Raw genomic sequence first — 20,293 nt, forward strand, 5'->3', positions numbered from 1 at the left:
AATAATATAAGCTATAGGTATCGCTTAATAACTATATCACCGATACGATAAAGGCATTATAAGTGGATTATAAAGGTCGTAGGGTTAAAATCCCTTTTCCTTATCCTAATATTTTAGAATTATCTGCTACCGACTAATAAGCCTCCGTAGAGTTAATCTATCTATATCTTCGGAAGGTCGGTTCTTAATTACGCCGCCTACTAGACCCGGACTTATATCTCTAAAGCCGTCTTAAGGCTTACCGAATTTAGTACTATCCCTTTGAAAATAGTATTATACAGCTACCGATAGGTGCCTAAAGTATCTCGGCTCGATAAAGACCCTATGCCTCTACTCCGGACTATATAAAGGCTACTAAAAGCCTATACTCTTCTATACCTTTAACGCCGCCTTCTGCGGACGATTATAAGGCTAGGTATAGCTCGTAAGGCTACACGACCCTCCTATTCGGGGGTCCTCTAGACTGGAAGGCTAATAAGTAAATAAGCGTTATAACCTCTTGTACTAAAGCCGACCTTATAGCCCTTTCTGCTACTACTAGGTAGTATATCGTGATAAGGCGTTTTATAGAGGACCTAATATTAACCTTTAAGGAGGAACCACTAATAGTATACTATAATAATTGATAAACTAAGTAACTACTAGAATCTCCTAAGCCTTAGGTTACCTCGAAACTAAAGTATTTTAATATCCACGCCCTTTAGATCCGATCAACCGTTTAAAAAGGGACTATCTTAATTAATTTAATCGCTACTAATAAGATAGTTAGCGATAGCCTTATAAAGGTCTTATCCCCGTAGAAATATAGGGCGCTTATATATCTTCTTAGTATAGAGGTCCCGGCTAAATAGGATTAAAGTAATTAACAGGGATAATATCCTTCTATTACGTTTTAATTAAAGGAAAACGGTTAATTAGACTATTATTTTAAGTGTTTTTATAACCTTATAGACAATTATTTCGGTACTGTTTTTAATACTTTTTAACTGCTTTTTGGCTTTAACGCCTATAACGCTATTAATTAATATCTAGGCCCGATTTACCCTAGATTTTAAGTATTAGTTTAACGAATAGAATAGTTAGGATTATCCTATAGTTCTCGGGGTATATGTTAGATACTATAGCCACCTTATCGGGGTATGATAAACTATATTATATTAGATATATAGAGTACCTCGATCCTATATATCCACCCTTATTTCCCCTGCTTTTTCCGTATAGTTAGATATCCCCATAAAGTATTATAAACTTCACTTAGATAAATATATATATAATTCCGCGTACCTTATTTGTGTTCTGACAATAGTTATGCGTTGTACGTTTACAGTCCTTGCTTACTCTACAGACCCCGCCCTAGGTAGGTCATGTGACCTGATATCCAACTAAGTGGGGGGTAGCAGCGGAAGGCGGCATGTGATTTTCCTGGAAGGGTATTCTAGCGCCGGCTCCTCGAGCGACGACGGATAGCGATTAACGCAACAGGCCCCTCCGAGGTTAAGTGCAGTTCCGCAAGATCCGACGTAACCTCGGCTCGACAAATGACCTGCGGGTGCAGCCCAAGTGGGTATTGCGCATATAGCTCCACTCTTCGGTTCTCTCTGTACCTGCACCTAATATTTCATGGATCCAAGTTCGACGCATTCCGGAGGGAGCGGTTCAGATGGTCATTTGACCCACCTACCTTAGCCAGCATCTCCTTCAGCTTCTGGCACTGGGCGTCCAATAATATTAGTACATAGTACCTCACAGGAGGTCATTAAGTGGGCGTTGCCTAGGCTCATCGGCTCCCACGGTTCACGGCAATCATACCCATACCTACTCCATACTTTAGGAGCTCTCCGCCACTCCATCCACCCGACTCTACCCACGTCCGTTCACGAACTCATCGACCTTGCCTTTCGTGAGGTGCGCCATCTTTTGACTGATTCTAAGAATCTGTCATGTCGTCTGCACTGCAAGCTCTCGGGGCCAAGTTTGCCACGCGCAGAGTTTCGAGTATTCCCAAATCGCTTTATACAGTAAGCATCTATCTCCGTGCGTATCGGTTCTTTTCTCTCCTTCTGTCCCCCATGCGTCCATACGTCTATCCTGAGGTACATTTGTCATGCTGACCTGCTCGAGGTAAACACATTAGCCATGGCTCAGGCAAGCAAGAGGCTCAGTAGCTCGCTCCCACCGGGTAGGTATCAAGACAGGTTCCCTCTTCGCGAGCCCTCCATAATCACCCTCTTGGACCCCATATGATGGGCGCTTTGCTGACAGCAGCCACAGGTTATGTCGAGGATAAATCCAAAGGCCCGATGCTGAGATTCCAGGACTCACTTCCCCGCTTGCCTGTCCCGACCCTGGAAGAAACAGCTTCACGTTATATCAAAACTCTCCGCCCTCTCCTTTCCGAGTCAGAGCTCGCCGCCAGCAAACAGGCCCTCGACGATTTTCTTAAACCCGGTGGTGCGGGCCCCAAACTCCAAGAGAGGTTGCTTGCACGGCGGGCAGATCCTCACCACAAGAACTGGCTCTACGAATGGTGGAATGATGCCGCGTACCTCAGCTACCGTGATCCCGTCGTTCCCTACGTCAGTTACTTCTACTCTCATCGCGATGACCGACGGAGGAAAGACCCGGCGAAGAGGGCTGCTGCTATCACGTCAGCTGCCCTCCAATTCAAGAAACAGGTGGACAGTGGCACCCTGGAGCCCGAGTACATGAAGAAACTGCCAATTTGCATGGACAGCTATCGGTGGATGTTCAATGCGAGTCGAGTAGCCGCAAAGCCTGCGGACTATCCGGTGAAATTTTCCCCGGAAGAATACAAGCATATCGTCGCCATCCGCAAGAACCAGTTTTTCAAGATCCTCCACGAAGTTGACGGGCGACAGCTGAATGCTAGCGAACTCGAGCAACAATTCAAAAAGGTCTACCAGGCTGCTGCGCGCGTCCCTGCTGTAGGCGCGCTGACTTCTGAGAATCGCGATGTGTGGGCCGATGCCCGGCAAGTCCTGCTCAGTGCTCACACAAGGAACGCCGCGGCTCTAGAAGCGATCGAGTCGGCCTCCTTCGTTGTCTGCCTGGACGATGCCTCACCTGTGACGCTCGAGGAACGCGCGCATCAGTATTGGCACGGCGACGGGCAAAATAGATGGTTTGACAAGCCTCTGCAGCTCATCGTCAACGACAACGGCACGTCGGGGTTCATGGGTGAACATTCCATGATGGACGGCACACCAACACACCGCCTCAATGACTACATCAACGACGCCATCTTCAACAACAAGATTGACCTCTCGGATGCGTCTGTTCGCTCCAATCTGCCCGAACCGCAGGCGATTCGGTTCGAAATCACCAAAGAAGTCCAAGCGGAGATTGACCGTGCCGTTAAGGATTTCAACGAGGTCATCGGACAGCATGAACTCGCCATCCAAGCCTACCAGGGTTACGGCAAAGGTCTCATCAAGAAATTTAAGTGTTCTCCCGATGCCTACGTCCAAATGATCATTCAGCTTGCGTACCATAAGATGTACGGCAAGAACCGCCCCACCTACGAATCCGCCGCCACTCGACGCTTCCAACAAGGACGGACTGAGACGTGCAGAACCGTGTCTGAGGCCTCAGTGGCCTGGTGCAACGCCATGGCCAACCCGGACGTGGACGATAAGACGCGTGCCGAACTTTTCCGCAAAGCCATTGACTCGCACCTGGAGTATATCTCTGCTGCATCCGATGGGAAGGGTGTCGATAGACACCTTTTCGGACTCAAGAAGCTACTGCAGGCTGGTGAAGAGCTTCCCGCGATCTACAAGGACCCTGCTTACGCGTACTCTTCAACTTGGTATCTTTCCACGTCACAGCTGAGCTCCGAATTTTTCAATGGCTATGGCTGGAGCCAAGTCGTCGACGATGGCTTCGGCATCGCTTACATGATCAATGAGAACAGGTCAGTTCCATTCCAAGGACTACTCTCTTTTGGCACTTCTTCGTGTCCGTAAACTAACACAATCACAGCCTGAATTTCAATATTGTCTCCAAGGGGTTGGGCAGCCAGAGGATGAGCTTCTACCTCAGTGAGGCAGCTGGGGACATTCGTGACCTTCTGTTGCCCACCATTGAAGCACCAAAAGCCAAGCTTTAAGCATGCATGCGAAAACCTTGAATGGAACAGCGGTCGATGGCGTGGGGTAGGGGTATATTAGCCAAGCCTCACATGGCACCATGATAGAGAAGACTTTGTATGTTACATTGGCAAGTAGTGTAGATGATCTATTAGAATTGATATTGGGGTGGAACTCTTGGGCACTATATCTCCTTGCGTTGCGTGGTGTGTTAATGGCCCCTCACTCCACCTCCAGATTCTAGATTTTGTTCGAGGATCTATAAGCACATGTGATATATGCCATATATCATCTTCCGATTTTCCGGCAGGGCAACAAAAAAGAAATCGAAAGTAAAGGGGGAAAATAGAAAAGTAAAACTTAAAAAAACAGGGCTGAGGTAACTCAACTATACAAAACTGTTTATTTTGCAGTGAGAGCTGAGGAAGGAAGTAGGCACATGTTTCGGGTCCTAGAAACGGATCCTCTCCGAACAACTCTACGCTCCAACAAACAATGCAATCATCCGGCATGACAGACAATCTCGTGGACGACATCCTTCTTGGCTGGATCGTAGAACGAGCAGATTTGGTAAGGTAAGGGCAACTCCACATAATCATGTTCGGGTCCCTCAGCGACATTGAGATTGATTCCTGATGATTTGCTGGTGAAGATCTTTGTCGAACTGCTTTCATTGCTCAAGTAGATTTGCCCGCCATCGACTTGATCCATCATGACAGTGGGAACGGTTCCCAGTATTTGCAGGGCGAAATTTTGAGACTTGATAACGTCTACGGTTGACACCAGCGTGTCCACGATGAGGGACAGGCGGTTGGAGTTCTCGATGGTGACAGCGTTGGCCTTGCCCTTCACGATGATGGTTGTGTTGTTGCATCTGCTGATGAGTATCGAGTGCGAAATTGCCGCCTCAATTTCCATGGGCTGCGGTTCTCTGTCATAATTCTCCTGACACGGATGTTAGCAAAATAGTGTACGAGACATCCATATGAGCTGGTCATTCTGGATTCGCCTACAATGATCCATTTGTTGCCATCGAGCTCCTTCTTCGCGGGTTTCTTCACTCGCATGCTCTCCGGCTTCGGCTTCTTGCCGGGGGCGGGGCTCTTTCCTCTAGGAGCGTCGTGTCCTCCCACGGTTGACCCGGCACGCAAAGAAGGGTTTTTGTGTGTCATTTCCGATTTGTCCACCTTGCGGAGGCCTTTGGTTACCTGGTCGCCCTTGTTGAGCTCGGAGAAGACAGCGTCTAAGCCTGCCTTTGGTCTACTGGATGCGGTCGCCTCGTCTTGAATATCGAGAACAGGAGCTGGTCCAGGCGGAGGTGGTGGGGGAGGCAGCCCTCCAGGTTGCGACGTGTGGGCCGATGGAGCGACTTCAGTCGTCTCAGATAGAGACTTCATAACTTCCCCCGCTGGCCTGCCTTTAGGGTTCCAAGGAATCCCGTTGTGGAAATGTTGCTTGACATAGTCTGCGAGTCGTCGGAAGACTTGATAGAATGCGTTGACCCATTCAGCTTGTTGCGGATCCCTATTTCAGAATTAGCCCGACAGGTCCTTTTTCAAGTTGACGGGGCGGGTACGAACTTGTCCTTCTGCTCCTTCAGTACTCTGTTCCCAAAGAATTGTGCCGAGGCAAGGGACTCTTCGACATGCTTCCAGGGTCGGTTATCAACAGTCACCCAAGCCAGAACCATGATGCCTTCGGCGACTGCGCACAGCTGCGCGAAGACGGGAGAGCCTCTGTTGGCCTCCTTAATGTTGGTCACAGAAACGAGTGCTTCGTTGATGGGCTTAAGGATATCTTGGTAAACATTCATCTCGACACCATTAAGATCTGGCTTGCGAGCCTTGGTGGTGAGGAGCAGAAACTCCCGCTCTGCCTGAAAGCCTCGTAAAACTTCGGAAGCCTGAACAGCACGTAAGTAATGTGGACGTACTGATCATTTACGGTATTGGGTTGTCAAATTCTAACGGACCTGTTCTGCGACCAAACCGCCGAGATGTTTGCTGAGTTTGACATATCCGTCGACGGTCTCGTTAATAAAGGCGTCGAATTGTTCAATTGATTCCGGCAACGGGTCCGAGACAGGGGCGGATGTCGCATTGGCCGTTGGCTGGGGCGGAGGAGGAGGTGTCGGCGCGTCGAAAGCCACAGGGGGAGACGAAGTGAGCTCTGAGCCAAGCGGCGGCGCCTGGGGAAGCTCAATTGTGGACGAAGCGATATCTTCAAGTCTCGCAGTAGCAGCCTCGAGTCTGAGGTTGAGAATGTTCGTCAGTCATCTCGGCTTGGATACGGGAACGCTGGGTTAGGCGGACCTCTTGATTAAGGTTGTCAGGTTGTGCATATTAGTTGTAGCCATGACGGGCAAGATGCTGCGATAGTGTATCAAAGGGACTGACGTGTTCCTTTCCGAGCTGGATACCCCTTGGCCTGCACTCGTTGGAGAACGAAGAGTACGGAAGTGTCGCATAGGCTTAGAACCTCTTACGGTCTGGATTATTCCTAAAGGACGTGTCGCTTACGGTTAGGAAGAGTCTATCCCTCCTAAATTTTAGGTAATAGTGCTATATATAATATAAGAATAGTAGCACTTATTAAGCCCTTCTAAGTGGTTAGAGGAGGGGTTAATATTATATTAGGAAAGCTTCGAATAGGCGAACATGATATCGGGTCTTATTATAATAGCGGGATATAGAATTAAGCCTATTATACCCTAATACTAGCGGACCTCGGGAATTAACGGGTATATACTATCGCGTAGTATTAACGGCTCCATAGTTAATAATAGGACCTTCAGTAGTTTTCGGCAGAGGATATCTACTTAGTATTTAACCGTTATCTTCTTTATATCAGAGGATTATAATAGCTATAACCTATATATAGCTTTATGCTTTAGAACCTTAATTTCTAGGAACTAACGGATTTTATTGCCTCCTAATAACCTATACCTTCGTTTAAGGGTAGCCTCGAGGTCGTTAGCGTTAGTCTTATAATCTCTATAATAGATAAGTCCGATATCGTTAACGTAGAAGAATCGGATTAAACTATTACGGATTATAATATAGGGATTATTAGGTATAGCCGTTGATACGACCACGATAGGCAGGCACCATACGCGCGTAAAGATTACGCGGCACGGACCCTATACGAATATATGGCCCTGAGCTATCCGCTTGTTTGGGCCGGATCTATACGTCCGTATAGGAACCGGAAGATCGATAGTCCGGCCCCCCGGGCCCGCTAAGAATATATATCCCCGGCGCCCTTCGCCCCTTAGCTTAGTGAAGATATCTTTATTATACCTCTTTTACTATAGTAAAGGTCAACCCTTAAATCCTGGGTTCTCTAGGTCCTATAGTACTGGCTGGCCAGGGGATTTACCTGGATAGGGCATATTAAATAGTAGTAACTAAGCTTTTAGGTAAGGTTCGTGTACCGCCGCCTGGCGCGGACTATGTATACTAAGACTAAATAGACATAACCGGCGGAACTAGGCAACCGCTAGCATACTAGGCGAAGACGCCTCCCCTTAATGGGTTTAGACGTGGAGCGATAAAGGAACCCACGGTCGCGAGTTAAGCGCAGGAATAGCGACTATACTAACCTGCACTAGCACCCACTATAGAACCCGAGCTCCGACACCGCGATAACCTTCCTAATAATCGCCTCCCCTTTAATAGGTCTAGGCGTGGAGCACCAGGAATCCACGGTTACTAGCTAAGGCGTAGGATAGCGACTATACTAACCTATATACCAGCACTTACCGTGGATCGATTCCGAGCTCTAATACCTTTCGATAACGCCCCCTTTTTCTTTTACTGTGGCACCGAGCTACTCGATAATCTCCCTCCCCCCCTTATCGCCTCCCTTTTACTAGGTCTAGGCGTGGAGTATACTAAGGAATCTACGGTTACTAGTTAAGCGTAGGAATAGCGCCTATACTAACCTATATTAGTATCTACCACGGATGCCTAGCTCTAACGCTAATTTTCCTAATAATTATAGCGATAACCTTCCTAATAATCGCTGAAGGGCGTAGGATAGCGAATATCCTATCCTACACACTACCTTTACCATAGTGCTAAGCTACTCGATAATTTGTCGCACGTCAAATAGCACTTGGATAATTAACTTAGTAGAGCAGAAATCTCGTGTGTGTGTATTATATTAAGTTATATATGTGTGAGTCTCTTATACCCTTAATTTTAGGTGGTGAAGACTCTGTTATGGGTACTATATTATTTAGGTCCTATTCGGTCTTTTCCGGTATCCGCCCCTATTATATCCTAATACCCGAGGTCCCCGATATCCGAAGCCCTTAGTTATAGCGTGGATCCCCCCTGGATCCCCTATAGACCACGTTGTGGTCTGTGTGCCTATGCGATATAATTCCCCCCCCCCTTCTTTTTTTTCCCCCTCTTCCCGCGGAGTATAAGGGGAGCCGACCTCCCCTTACCGTAATCTTCCCTTTACCCGCGTTTCGCGGAGAACGTTTTCCTACTAACAGGCTTGTTAACTAAAAACGGCTAAATATACCGAGAATACCTAAGGCTAGCGGCTTAGTAACCCTAAGGGGAAAAGCGTGGAACCTATCCGTGCGAAAGGCTATAAATCTTAAGTCTAAGAGGGTATACCCTAGCCTCCGCATAAGCTATAGACTTTATTATCGGGCTACCCGAGGCACCCTCGGCTTATCCTCTTTACTAGAGGGAGGGCTTCTCTATAGCAGACTTACCTTTAATCGTGACCGATAAATTCACTAAGGCTACCCTTATCTACGGGCTATAGCACCGCTATATCTATTATTTCCGACCGGGACCCTATCTCGGACTTCGGAATAACGCCGTGGAAGGCCGTAGTACCCCGGACGGCTAAACGGTAGAGATCTCTATTAGTATATCCCTTACCGAGACCTAGAGGTTTTATAGATAAGGAACATCGTTTAGCCGTAGTTTAATTACTAATACCTTATAACGTGGTATAGAGGCACGCCGGCGACGTATATCGTGGTCTACTATCTCCCCTAAACGTATGTCAATCGTTTCATAATGTATACGCCTCTTATTTCCTTTTCTTTCCCTTTTTTTCTTTTTCTATTTTATTCTATTCCCTTAGGCGTTTATTATTCTATTCTATTCTATTCCTTATAGCGTATACTATTCGCTTTCTATCGCTACTTAGCGGTGTATTTCTTTCCTTTCCCTTCTTTCCTTTTTATCGTGAATACTATCGCCGCTAAAGGACGCCCGCGGGACGTAAAGCTTATATCACCCGGGGCAGATACTTAGGGATATTAGTTTATAGACTATCTATAGAATACGGATAGGTATTAAAGCGTTACGCGATTATAGCCGGGGCGCCAAAGGCCGTTACTCTAGGCGATACCTAGATAATACTAGAATATTTAGATACTAGAAAAGGCTATAGAAGCGTAGGAGTTAATTAAGCGTAGATGCCGGAAGAAGCTATAGTGGCTTAAAGAGTTAACCGGCGCCTTTAAGGAGAGATAAAAAGACTTTAGTTAGTCTAAGGATAGCCTTAAAGAAAGCGTAGGTTCCGAGGGTGCTTTAGCTAGGAAACATTAAAGGAACGTATAGATTAAAGAACACTTAAGGTAAAGCACCTTTAAAAGGCTTTAGTATAGCCTCATAGCCTTATTAGGTATCGAATAAGGAACCCGAGTTACCCGAGGTAATTACGTGCTATTCACATATAGCGAATAACCTTAGACTCGGGTAAGGGAAGGTATAAGGGCTATTATCCGATCTCCGAATAGTAAGCACACGAAAGAAGAGCGGAATAATAAAAATAATATAAACCGCGACGCTCTGTTAGATTAGGCCGCCTACCTAACTAATTATAAAATTCTTCTCTTATCTAATATTCTAGCCGACCTTCCCCTATTATTTACTATTATAGCGGTAGTATTTATTAATATCGACTAGAACTTATATCTTTATTTCCTCTTATAGTATCTCGCGCTATGTTTTACCTCTCTACTAAACTATCTCTATTATAATTTCGTTATATCACGTATATACCTTCTATACTTCTTTTATACCCCTCTCCTACGCCTACCTACCTAATACTATTCATAGCTTAGTAATACGTCGTGGAGTACCTATCTACCGTTAATAGATTCAAGGATATAGTATTTAAGTAGTAATTCTCTAAGTATTTCTACCGAGGATATGTAGGCGAAGGGCTACCCTTCGAAGGATACTTTAGAGTTATTACCCTGTTTAGTGATAAGAGTTTACGTATTACTAAGCTTTCCTTATCGGGTATAGCCTTCTAAGCTTAGCGATAGGAGAATAAGGAAAGTATTATAGATTACCGTAATCGCGCCACGGTATTAGGTTACGATAACCCCCTTAATAGTATACTCCGTTATACGGTATTCGCGCCTATTTTCGAGGCGAATAAAGTTATTAAAATAGATAACGCTAAAACTTTAGCCCTAATCTACCCCTAGCTATAGTTTTTACTCGACTATAATTATAACGTATAAAGCTAGACTAGACCTAAGTAAATCTTTAAGTAGTACCTTCGAAGTATACCGCGGTATAACGTCCCGTAGGGGCTAGATAGACGTTTCCTCCCTAATCCGTTATCCGTATCGCGCCTTAGTAACCCGGCTACTCCGTAGAACTAACGCACTACCGGCGCCCCTATTACTTTCCCTATACGTTCGGGCGCGAGCGCTATAAACGTTATTACTCTTACTATACCTAGCCTTATTCCTATAACTAATAGAATAGTCCCCGTATATATATTATAGGAAATAAACGAGTTAGCCTACCTAGCCCTTAGCCTAGCGGGCGTTATAACAGCCTACTATAAGAGTAAAGTAGACAAGGCTATATTTCTCGCGCGTACTAATAATTATAATAGTTTTATTAAGCCGCGGGTTATATCCGTGGCGTAATTCCTCTAAACGCCCGCGTAAAAGCTAACCCCTACTATCTAGCATGTTATAGATATTCTCGTCTAGCTTCGTATAGGCGGAACGACCGCGCTTAATTAGACTATAGCCTCCTAGAATATCTCCGCTATGCCCTTTACTATTATTAAACGTCGTTACTAAGGATATACTAGCTCCCCCCTCCCTAAGCGCTTTATAGCGTAACCGGGCGAGGAAATAATTTAGATAATAGAGTATAAGTATCTAGCTAAATAACTATTTAACTCCGGCACCGTATTCGTATTAGAGGAGTTTATACACGATAAGTAGAGGTTAGCTATATTCCTTTAGCCGCGGCTAGGGTATTATCCTGCCGGTCCTGGTCGCAGCGTAGGTAAGGAAGTTTATCGCTAATTAGGTTATCTCTAATCAAACCTAGAACGCTATTAGCCTGCTTTTCCTGCTCGGTGTTTAGCGTATAGAAGACTATACCTAGATTACTAGGCTTAACCCTAACGGTATTATAAACCCTAATAAATACACGATTATAGTCGAGTACTTTACTTTATACTAGATATATACGTAGGACCTAATAATCTATATAAGCGTCCTTGCCCTATATCACGATAAGCTAAATAGTAAAGGTCTCCTCTTATTATACGATATTAACCGCGATAAGATCGATAGGTATATAGTGGAATTAGGCTTTAGGGACGTTAAATCTATCCTCGGCTATAACGAGGAGAACTAGAGTTTCCTAGACGATAACGAGGAGCTACTATAAGTGGAGGAAGTCTAAGGCACGAGTTTTTTTAGGGGTATAGCGCGGATATATAGAGTTTCCGTAACGGGGATCTAGAACTTCGTCAGGGCTATACGTAATAGTATAACGGTAATAATAACGGTAGATAGACGATTTACTAAAGACGAGGAAGAGTAGGTATTATAGCTAGCCGCCGAGCTAGCTAACTGTAATATCGGTATTAAGGGTAGATTACAAATAAGGTACTAGATAGCTAAGATAATAGAGTAGTAGCAGTAGTTATTATTATCGCAAAGATATCGATATATGAAGTAGTATATTAAGTACTACGCCTATTAGATATTAAGAGGCAGGAGTAACAGAGAAGATAAAGCTATACCCCGTACTAGTCCTATTTAAGTGGGTCGTAAATGCTCCTAGCTAATTAAAACGTACAGGAAATAACGCATAATTGGAATCCAGATCCACTATAAGGCTACGCCTGCCGCCCTCACCACTATCACCACCTCCTTTAATAACCTCTACTACTTTTATAACCTCTACTTTTATAAAGCCGTAATTCTTTAAAAACACCCTCTTTTTCTCTTTTCTTAACGCGTTAAGTAGCGTTACTAGGTTATGATTTTAAGTGATAAATTCTCCTACTATAATAATCCTATTAACGCCGTCTAATTTATCGACAAGATCACGCTAATAATTAGTAATGACGTCCTTAAAGGAAGGCGCGTTTTAACGTGCAACTAATATAAGCAACCCTGTTATTAGTGGATCCGTAGGTGTGTTTTTCCTTTTATCGTAGCGCCGTGGAGCGTTATCTAAAATATCGTTATAAGGGAGAAGAGAGCCTATTACGCTGCCATTATTAAGATTCTATTATTACTACATAGTGCGTTTAGCTGCCGGTATTAATACCGATTTCTAACTCTTCCGTTAATCTAGCTCTTATATATCGGCGATATTCGAACCCGTTATAATAGTATAAGGCTAAATAAGCTTTAATAGGCTATCTACCTATTATACGCCTCCGCGGTTCCGAATACGCTTACCGATATGGCCGTGTTGTACCTTAAATATACCCTACTACTTATTAGTCGTTTTAATAATACCGCTTTTATTATGATAGTTATTAATACCGGACTTATCGATAAGCGTTAAGGCAGCTCTTAGCTCTTTTTCTACACGATCGAGTTTTATTATTATCGCCTTAACCGATAGATTAGCTATAGGATATACTTCTTATATCTTAGGTAGGATCTTAGCTAGCACTTATTATCTAGCCAACCTCTTATTACTTATAGCGAATAGGGGATTATTGTAATATATAGTAACTAATAACTCGAAGAGTCGATGCTCGATATAATCTAGCTATACTACCCGTAACCGTTTATATTTAGCTGTAGCGGGTAAAGGAGTACTAACTTATAACGCTAGGGTCCCCTTTATAATAGGATTTTAACTTGTTATCTCGTCTTCGGATATATCGTTATCGCTAGAGGCCTTTAAATTAATAGTATCCCTCCTTATATAAGGGGTTACTATTCGATGTTTTAGTTTTCTTAGGTAGCCTTATAGTCGTTAAGATCCCTAGTATAAGGGTTAAGTATATTACTAAGTAGCCCTTCTATAATATTCTCTATACTAATAGAACCTAGGGCCGCTATATCGATATACATAGTAGTCTTCCTAATATTCTATACTAGTAAAAAGTAGTGTCTTTTTATATACGAAAGACTCGACCCCGTATACGGATCGGCTTATTATTTACCCGATATAACTCCCTTATATCTGTATAAAAAGATATATCGAGGATAAGCGACGGCGTTAAAATAGCGTCTTAGCGGGCGTTATTACTTTCACAAAAATCGTGGTGAGATTTCACCAACTAGGTGAAATTGTCGAACGGGGCCTAAGGGTCAAATAAAACATACGGCGACCGGATATATAACAAAATATACAACTCTGCCCTTCTTATTACCAGGCATCCCATTCGTCCTTCTTTGTTGCTGGCGGAGCAGCCGTGCTACTACTAGAGGGTTTCATGGCCGAAGTGCCAATGGAACTGTTGCCGGATGGTCGGGACTTATGCTGCTGATGTTGTTCGCCTGCTAGACTTGAAAACTCGTCCCAGAACCCTCTTTTGCTCTCGTCTATGGGCACCTGTCTGTAGTCGTCTCGTGGACCTTCGACAAACCGGTTCAGGCCGCTCTGCGCGCTGCGAGCGCGTTGCTGCGCCGCGCGACCAACCTGACCTGCTGCTGCCTGTGCTTGCCTCGCGAAATCCGACTCCGCAAGCTAGCCAGTCGAGTCAGTCCTAACCCTCCAATGGGTTTTTGCAATGATTGGAATGCTTGGAAACAACGGGGGCAGATGGCTTCTTACTTGTTTCGCCGTAGGTTGAATATAACCATCGTTCACGGTCTTGGCGGTCTTTGTCACCGTGGATGCGAACCATCCGAAGCCTTTAGTCAAAGCTGCCACGGGATCTTTCTGCAATTCGTCGTAAGTGGGTGCCCTGGCATCGTCTCTCGTTGGAGGTGTCGGGGTGTTCCCGAAACCGCCATATTTCCCCCCTTGGCTAGGAGCCAAACCGTCCGGTCGGTTCGCATTCTTGGCTCCTAGTGTATAAAAGTACTCGTCATCTACTTTTACTCTCTCTCCCCCAGCCGCCGAGCGGTTATTGATGCTGCCGTGGATGGGCGATCCAGAGCGGGTGGCTTCCGTTGCCGTTGCGGGCTTGGGAGTAGTCTTCTTTGAAACCGGGATGTATTCCCTGCCCTCCACCTTCGCCGTCAACCTCTCCTTCCATTCTTCTCCCACTTCACCACTATATCGATCCGCAATTGTGGTACTGTCCCATGTGATACCTCCCATTTTGGTGTGTTCGTGGCTTTCAAAGAATTCTTTCCAATTTTCGTTGCCACCAAGTCTCATACGCTCGATCTCGATCTGCTTAAAGGCGTCCATTGAAATGCTGCGGACAAAGGAGATGTGGACACCTAATCCCCGATGTACACCGGCGCATGAGAGACAGATGAAGATGCCAAACTTCGGGGAAGCCCATTGGGGCGACGGCGCGTTGCAATCGCAGCAGACATTATTCTTGGCTTCTTTTTGGATCGCGGACAACTGGAATAGGAGGGCATTTGATTAGTATGTTTATCTCCCTAGATAAAAAGTACGGCGTCAGGAGATTTGTCACTACAGCATACCTTGGCCCGGGTCTCGGGATCAACTTCCCACATGGCCCTGGACGCCATTTTGGTGAGTGCAGGGCCGCGAGTTGGAATCAAGTTGAAGACGTGGTGAGATCAAACAGGATTAGGTACCGTGTGTCGATGTTGGAATACCAGTACCCCCAGCCGATGGGTTGACGAGTCGCCGACTCACGCGATGTATTAGCTGACTGAAACTACAGACGAACATATGTCGCATGGGCACACGGACCACGACGTGGTCCCTAGGGGATCCATACCTAACTAAGGGCTTCGGATCTCGGGGACCTCGGGCATCAGGATACAACAAGGAAGGATACCGGAAAAGACCGGATAGGATCCAAATAATATAGTACCCATAACAGAGTCTTCACCACCTAAACTAAGGGCATAAAACACTTATATAGATATAACTTAATATAATATATATACGCGAGATTTATACTCTACTAAGTTAATTATCTAAGTGTTATTTTAACGTGCGATAGTTATAAGCCAGGTTTATAACGCCTAAACGATAGATATTAATGAGGCTACCCCTATTCTACTATAAAAAGTAATTATATTTATATAAGCACTCTTAAACAACTACTATTAACCTGATTAGAGTAATTAAGCGATTAATTAACCTACCTATTAATTAATTAACTAACCGATAAGTAAGTAAAGATATCTTTTAACGTATCTAACGCCGAATAAAAGGTAGCCACTACTACCCGTATTAACTAAAGGGGTTAGACAATGTAGGAGTATGCTACATATAGTAAATCTGCCTCCTATTAGGATAACTACCTTAATCTAAAGCTAAGCGATAAGGAGGCTAACGCCTACCTGCTGCTTAAGCCTATACTACCTAATATTCGTAAATACGAAGCACTTATCGTTAACCCTAACACGACGGAGGAGGCCACGGCTATCTTATCCTCCACTATCACAGCTACTCTGTCTTCTACTATTATACTAGAGGGCGATAAGACTCTGGACGCTAAGGATACTGCCATTACGGCTACCACGGCTATTACGGCTACTACTATGGCGGCTACGGCCGCCGGTAAGAAGAAGACGGCCGCCCGCTAAAAGGCTATAGCCGTAACGAAAAAACCACCGATAAGGACGCCTCCGTCTATTAACGACCTCTCTAAAAAAAGGCGTACACGCTACCTATAAGATCGCCGCGTGTACCGCGAGGAAAAGGCTATCGGATAAAGCGTAGTCAAAATCATCACAAAATAGGTTAAAATTGATTAAGGCAATTATGTATAATTATAACTGTGTTAGACCGTCAGGGCAACACTACTACCGTATTTTATATAGTGTAGATTCTGTAAGCGTCTACTATAATTATACTCTTAGTACTCCCGCCTATTACGTAACCGAAAAGACTATAGTCTATTCGACATACCTCCTAATCGCCCTAAACATCAGTTAGGCGATTAAAGCTATTCATAACCGGCGGATATAATAGGTATATAACCTATATAATATCTTCGCTATAGTCGCCCTTAAATATATCCTCTAGGTTCTCTAAATACTCTATCCGGACTTCCTTTAGCTATTTTTACTATAGCCGTTCCCGTATATCTATTACTCCTACCTAGGACCTAAATATCTTAAAATTCTCGCCGTATAACGCCTTCGTTAATCCGTCTACTACTATTTCCGCGCTCGTAACGTACGTTACGAGTATTTACCCTTATTCCTTTACTTAATATGACTAGTGGCCGTGAATATCGACGTGGCGGAGGTGCGTTATTAATATACTAATCTCTTAATTAACTAATCGAATTATTTAGTTATTATTATATAGAATCCTTAATTCCTGATCGTTAAATTCCACTCCTATACTAAGTAATAGGCGTTATATAAAGATACCTTCTTTTACACCTTATACTAACGCTAGAAGCTTTACTTCCGTTATTAACGTCGTGACCGTATCCTGCTTATTAGCGCGCCACGCGATTATACCGCTAAATAAGCATATTCTATACCCTTAACTACTCTTTCGATTAAGGGTATTATCGGTAAATAAGGCGTTAGTATAGATTTTAATAGTATCGCTACCCCCTAGTTCTAATATAAACGATTAGCTATTAATTAAATAGAGAATTAGATAATCGATAGTCTTATAGTGTATAGGCCGTGGATTAATGTTAAAACGGCATAACCTTAATACTTTACAAGCGATATCTAGCTGCTATATTAATACTACGTATAGTATAGATCCTATCTTCTGTTAATAGCTTTTAATATTAGTCGAGGTTCCTAAATAGGATAGTAGCTCTATAACCTTACTTAGGTGCGTTAGGTAATAGTTACTACTATACTTACTATTCGGCTTTAATAGGCGTTCTAAGTTAGTAGCGTAGTCGCGGTATATTAGCTAGATTTTACGAACAGCACGGTTACGAATAGCCTTAATACTAAGAAACCACTATAGAGGATCGCCACCTTATAGGTTATAGTGGCGTTATAGTTTATTAATAGCCTGCTCTATCTATACCTTATATTATTCTTTATAAGTAATAATAATATCGTTAACATAGAAAAACAGGATTAAACCGCGACGCAGAAAATAACACTGTTTTTACGGCACTATCTAAAACCCGTCCGCTAAAAGGATAACCGAAAAGTGCTTTTACTATAGTAATAGAGACTCCTTAAGCCTATATAGCGCCTTTTTCAGATATAAACGGCTCTTAGGGGCTAGAAAGCCTAGCGGCGGGTATATAAAGGTATTGTGGGGAAGAGGCGCGTGTATAAACACGTTTATAATATCGAATTATAATATCGTAAGGTTAAAACGGGAGTTGATAACTATTAACACGTGGAATAACCGTCCAGCTAGCGTTACTACGTATATCTCCTCAAGCGAGGGTTAATACTACTAATCTCCTCGTATTATAAGCCTTACCTTATATTTATATAGAAACCTATACTTATTGAACTTATATATTATTACATATATCGAATTAAGAACCTAATATCTATCTACTACGGACGCCGATACCCGTATCCACGATTCTATCTCCTTATAGCTCTATAGGTAGTCTTCTTATACTTATCGGAATAAGTAACTGTAAGGGTATAAGGGTATATCGCGAGGGTTTTTCGGAGGAGGAGGGAGGTCTTTATAGTGGATCTTTACGGCCGCCGGAGTAACCGCCGGAGTAGCCGTGGATATTATATTTTCCGAGGCTACTACCGGAGTTATACTTCCCGAGGCTACCGCCGGGGCCGTGGATTCGCTAGGTACTATTAAATATCGCTATAACGCTATAGGCGTAGTCCTTTTTAACCGTAATTTAGTTAGCGGAGTCCTATTTAATATATATATATCCGGGGCGTAACGACCAGCGTTAAATACTCCTACCTAATAATCTCTTTTCCAGCTATCGTGTTACCGGTTAGGGCGTGCTCCTTTATCTACAAGGAGCCCTATAGCCGTCGCTACAGGAATATCGCGGTATCGTATTCCCCTATCCACGAGGAAGACTATAGCCATAGGTACTTCACGACGATTACCTAAGATTACGGCTATTACTAGTGCTATAACCGATAACGGGGTTCTTAGTAGAGTAGGAAGCTATAGATTTATAGGCTACTATAGACGGGGATTAAGCGTTATACTAGCTAAATTATACAGTTTATAACCTAAATCCTATTCTTCTAGGCTTAAGATAGCCTCCTCTACCCCCTTATAGCCGGGTATTACGGACTATAACCTTAACGGTAGTAACGCCGTCGAGGAAGAGGATCCGGGGGAACTAGCCCCGGTAAAAGGTTAAAATTTAAAATAAGCAGGTATATAAAAGGGGGGGTCCTTAGCTTATACGTCTATAAACGGCCGTGAATCTCTAGCCCTCTCTTACTTCATCTAACTAATTAGATCTTCTAGTTATTCCTCAGTTAATTAACGGAGGTTATCCTTAAAGGCGTTAATATCGCCGTTAAAAAAGGTATATTTATTGAAATTTATATCGCGTGTGCGAATAACGGGGTTACGGCTACGGCCTAGCACCTAGATATGGAATATATTAGTGGAATCCTAGCTAATAAGGTAGCCGATATAGGCGCGGAGAGTAATATAATTTAACAGCGTATTGGCGCCCTTTTAAGCGTCCTTTATTATCGCGTACGCCTTATAGCCGTAGGCTCGAAGGTATAACAAAATCGGCTTTCTTTTAAAGAGGACCTCGTAGGGCGTTTTCTAATCCTAGTTTTTGAAGATTGCGGATAAGCGGAAGGGACGAAAGTCACAAAAAGCAGTGGAAAAATAGATAGTAAGAATGGGATTGTAATAGTAGGATTTCTGCGCGCGTGTGGATTGTGTAGAAGCGATAAAGAAGAAGAATAAAGGAAGGAAGAACCGAACCGAGGGGACGGGTTAATATCCTTTATTCTTTTCCTTCTTTATCAAGGAATCGAGATTGTAATAATAACATAATCCTTTATCTAAGACGTAATCCTTTGTCTAAGATGTAATCCTTTATCTAGGCTTACGGGGAAGATATCCTTTGTTCGAGTACAAAGGTACGAAGGATATTATTAGTAATATCAACACTAGCTATTCTGCTACCTTCGCGGCGTGCGGTTATAGACGCATATAGCTATAGAACTAACCTTAGGCTATATAAACGGCGGTAACTTAGCGTGGATATTTATCGCACGACCCTTTAAAATAACTACGGTAGTAGTATATTCGGCACCCCTGTTCTGCGCTTAAGTATCGGTAGCAGAGACCTCTAAAAGGATACCTTCTTCACGTAGGAATTAGGTGATATCGTAGGATTAAGTTAGTATATTATTAGATTCGAAACCGTGTACCTTATAGCCTAATTAATAGTCCATCTAGGCGACGAAGTCTTTAATTATTACGAGGATATCCACTACTAGCTTACTCTTTATAACGTAGGTGGCCGTAAAACCACTATAATAGTCGGTGAAAAATATACACCGTGAGTCCCTGTCGGACGTTCGGTTAAAATCCGTGACATTAATTCCCTACTACTCCCCTACAGAAATAGGTGCGATACGAGGGTACCTACTAATATACCGCTTTATCTTTATAAGCTTATAGGCCTCGTAGTCGATAGTTATTAGTCTCTTGATTTTAACCCCCTACGTCTACTCTTCTAGGTGCCGAAGTGGTTTAGGGCTAGCGTGCCCTAGCCGCAGATACTATAAGATACCCTACATAGTGCCTGGATAGCGTATCGTCGATTTATAGACGGCTTTTCGGGTGGTAGAAGAAGAAGAAGAGCCTAGAAAAGCAGCCGTAGATTAGTTAAAGGGCATGTATTTAATAACG

The 20,293-nt window shown here is 43.7% G+C and overlaps 3 protein-coding genes across 3 annotated transcripts; 1 reads left to right on the forward strand and 2 right to left on the reverse strand.

Annotated features, from left to right (window-relative positions):
• The first annotated feature begins 1,651 nt into the window (after nt 1-1,651).
• On the forward strand, nt 1,652-4,550 carry SODALDRAFT_350575 (carnitine O-acetyltransferase). The gene is made up of 3 exons (XM_028613491.1): nt 1,652-2,179; nt 2,272-3,934; nt 4,003-4,550. The coding sequence occupies exons 1-3, from the start codon at nt 2,137-2,139 to the stop codon at nt 4,127-4,129; spliced, it is 1,833 nt and encodes a 610-aa protein (XP_028467243.1). The 5' UTR covers nt 1,652-2,136; the 3' UTR covers nt 4,130-4,550.
• Nucleotides 4,239-6,584, reverse strand: SODALDRAFT_332880 (adenylyl cyclase-associated protein). Its single transcript, XM_028611827.1, has 5 exons — nt 6,422-6,584; nt 6,082-6,358; nt 5,690-6,012; nt 5,123-5,633; nt 4,239-5,054 (listed from the first exon to the last, which is right to left on the reverse strand). The coding sequence occupies exons 1-5, from the start codon at nt 6,463-6,465 to the stop codon at nt 4,611-4,613; spliced, it is 1,599 nt and encodes a 532-aa protein (XP_028467244.1). The 5' UTR covers nt 6,466-6,584; the 3' UTR covers nt 4,239-4,610.
• Nucleotides 6,585-13,706: 7,122 nt separating this feature from the next.
• SODALDRAFT_332881 (ADP-ribosylation factor GTPase-activating protein GCS1) lies at nt 13,707-15,269 on the reverse strand. Its single transcript, XM_028611828.1, has 3 exons — nt 14,983-15,269; nt 14,153-14,899; nt 13,707-14,065 (listed from the first exon to the last, which is right to left on the reverse strand). Exons 1-3 carry the CDS (start codon nt 15,028-15,030, stop codon nt 13,745-13,747), a joined length of 1,116 nt encoding a protein of 371 aa, XP_028467245.1. The 5' UTR covers nt 15,031-15,269; the 3' UTR covers nt 13,707-13,744.
• Between the last annotated feature and the right edge of the window lie 5,024 nt (nt 15,270-20,293).

Source organism: Sodiomyces alkalinus (genome assembly GCF_003711515.1).
Source record: "Sodiomyces alkalinus F11 unplaced genomic scaffold SODALscaffold_4, whole genome shotgun sequence".
NCBI classification, from domain to species: Eukaryota; Fungi; Ascomycota; class Sordariomycetes; order Glomerellales; family Plectosphaerellaceae; genus Sodiomyces; species Sodiomyces alkalinus.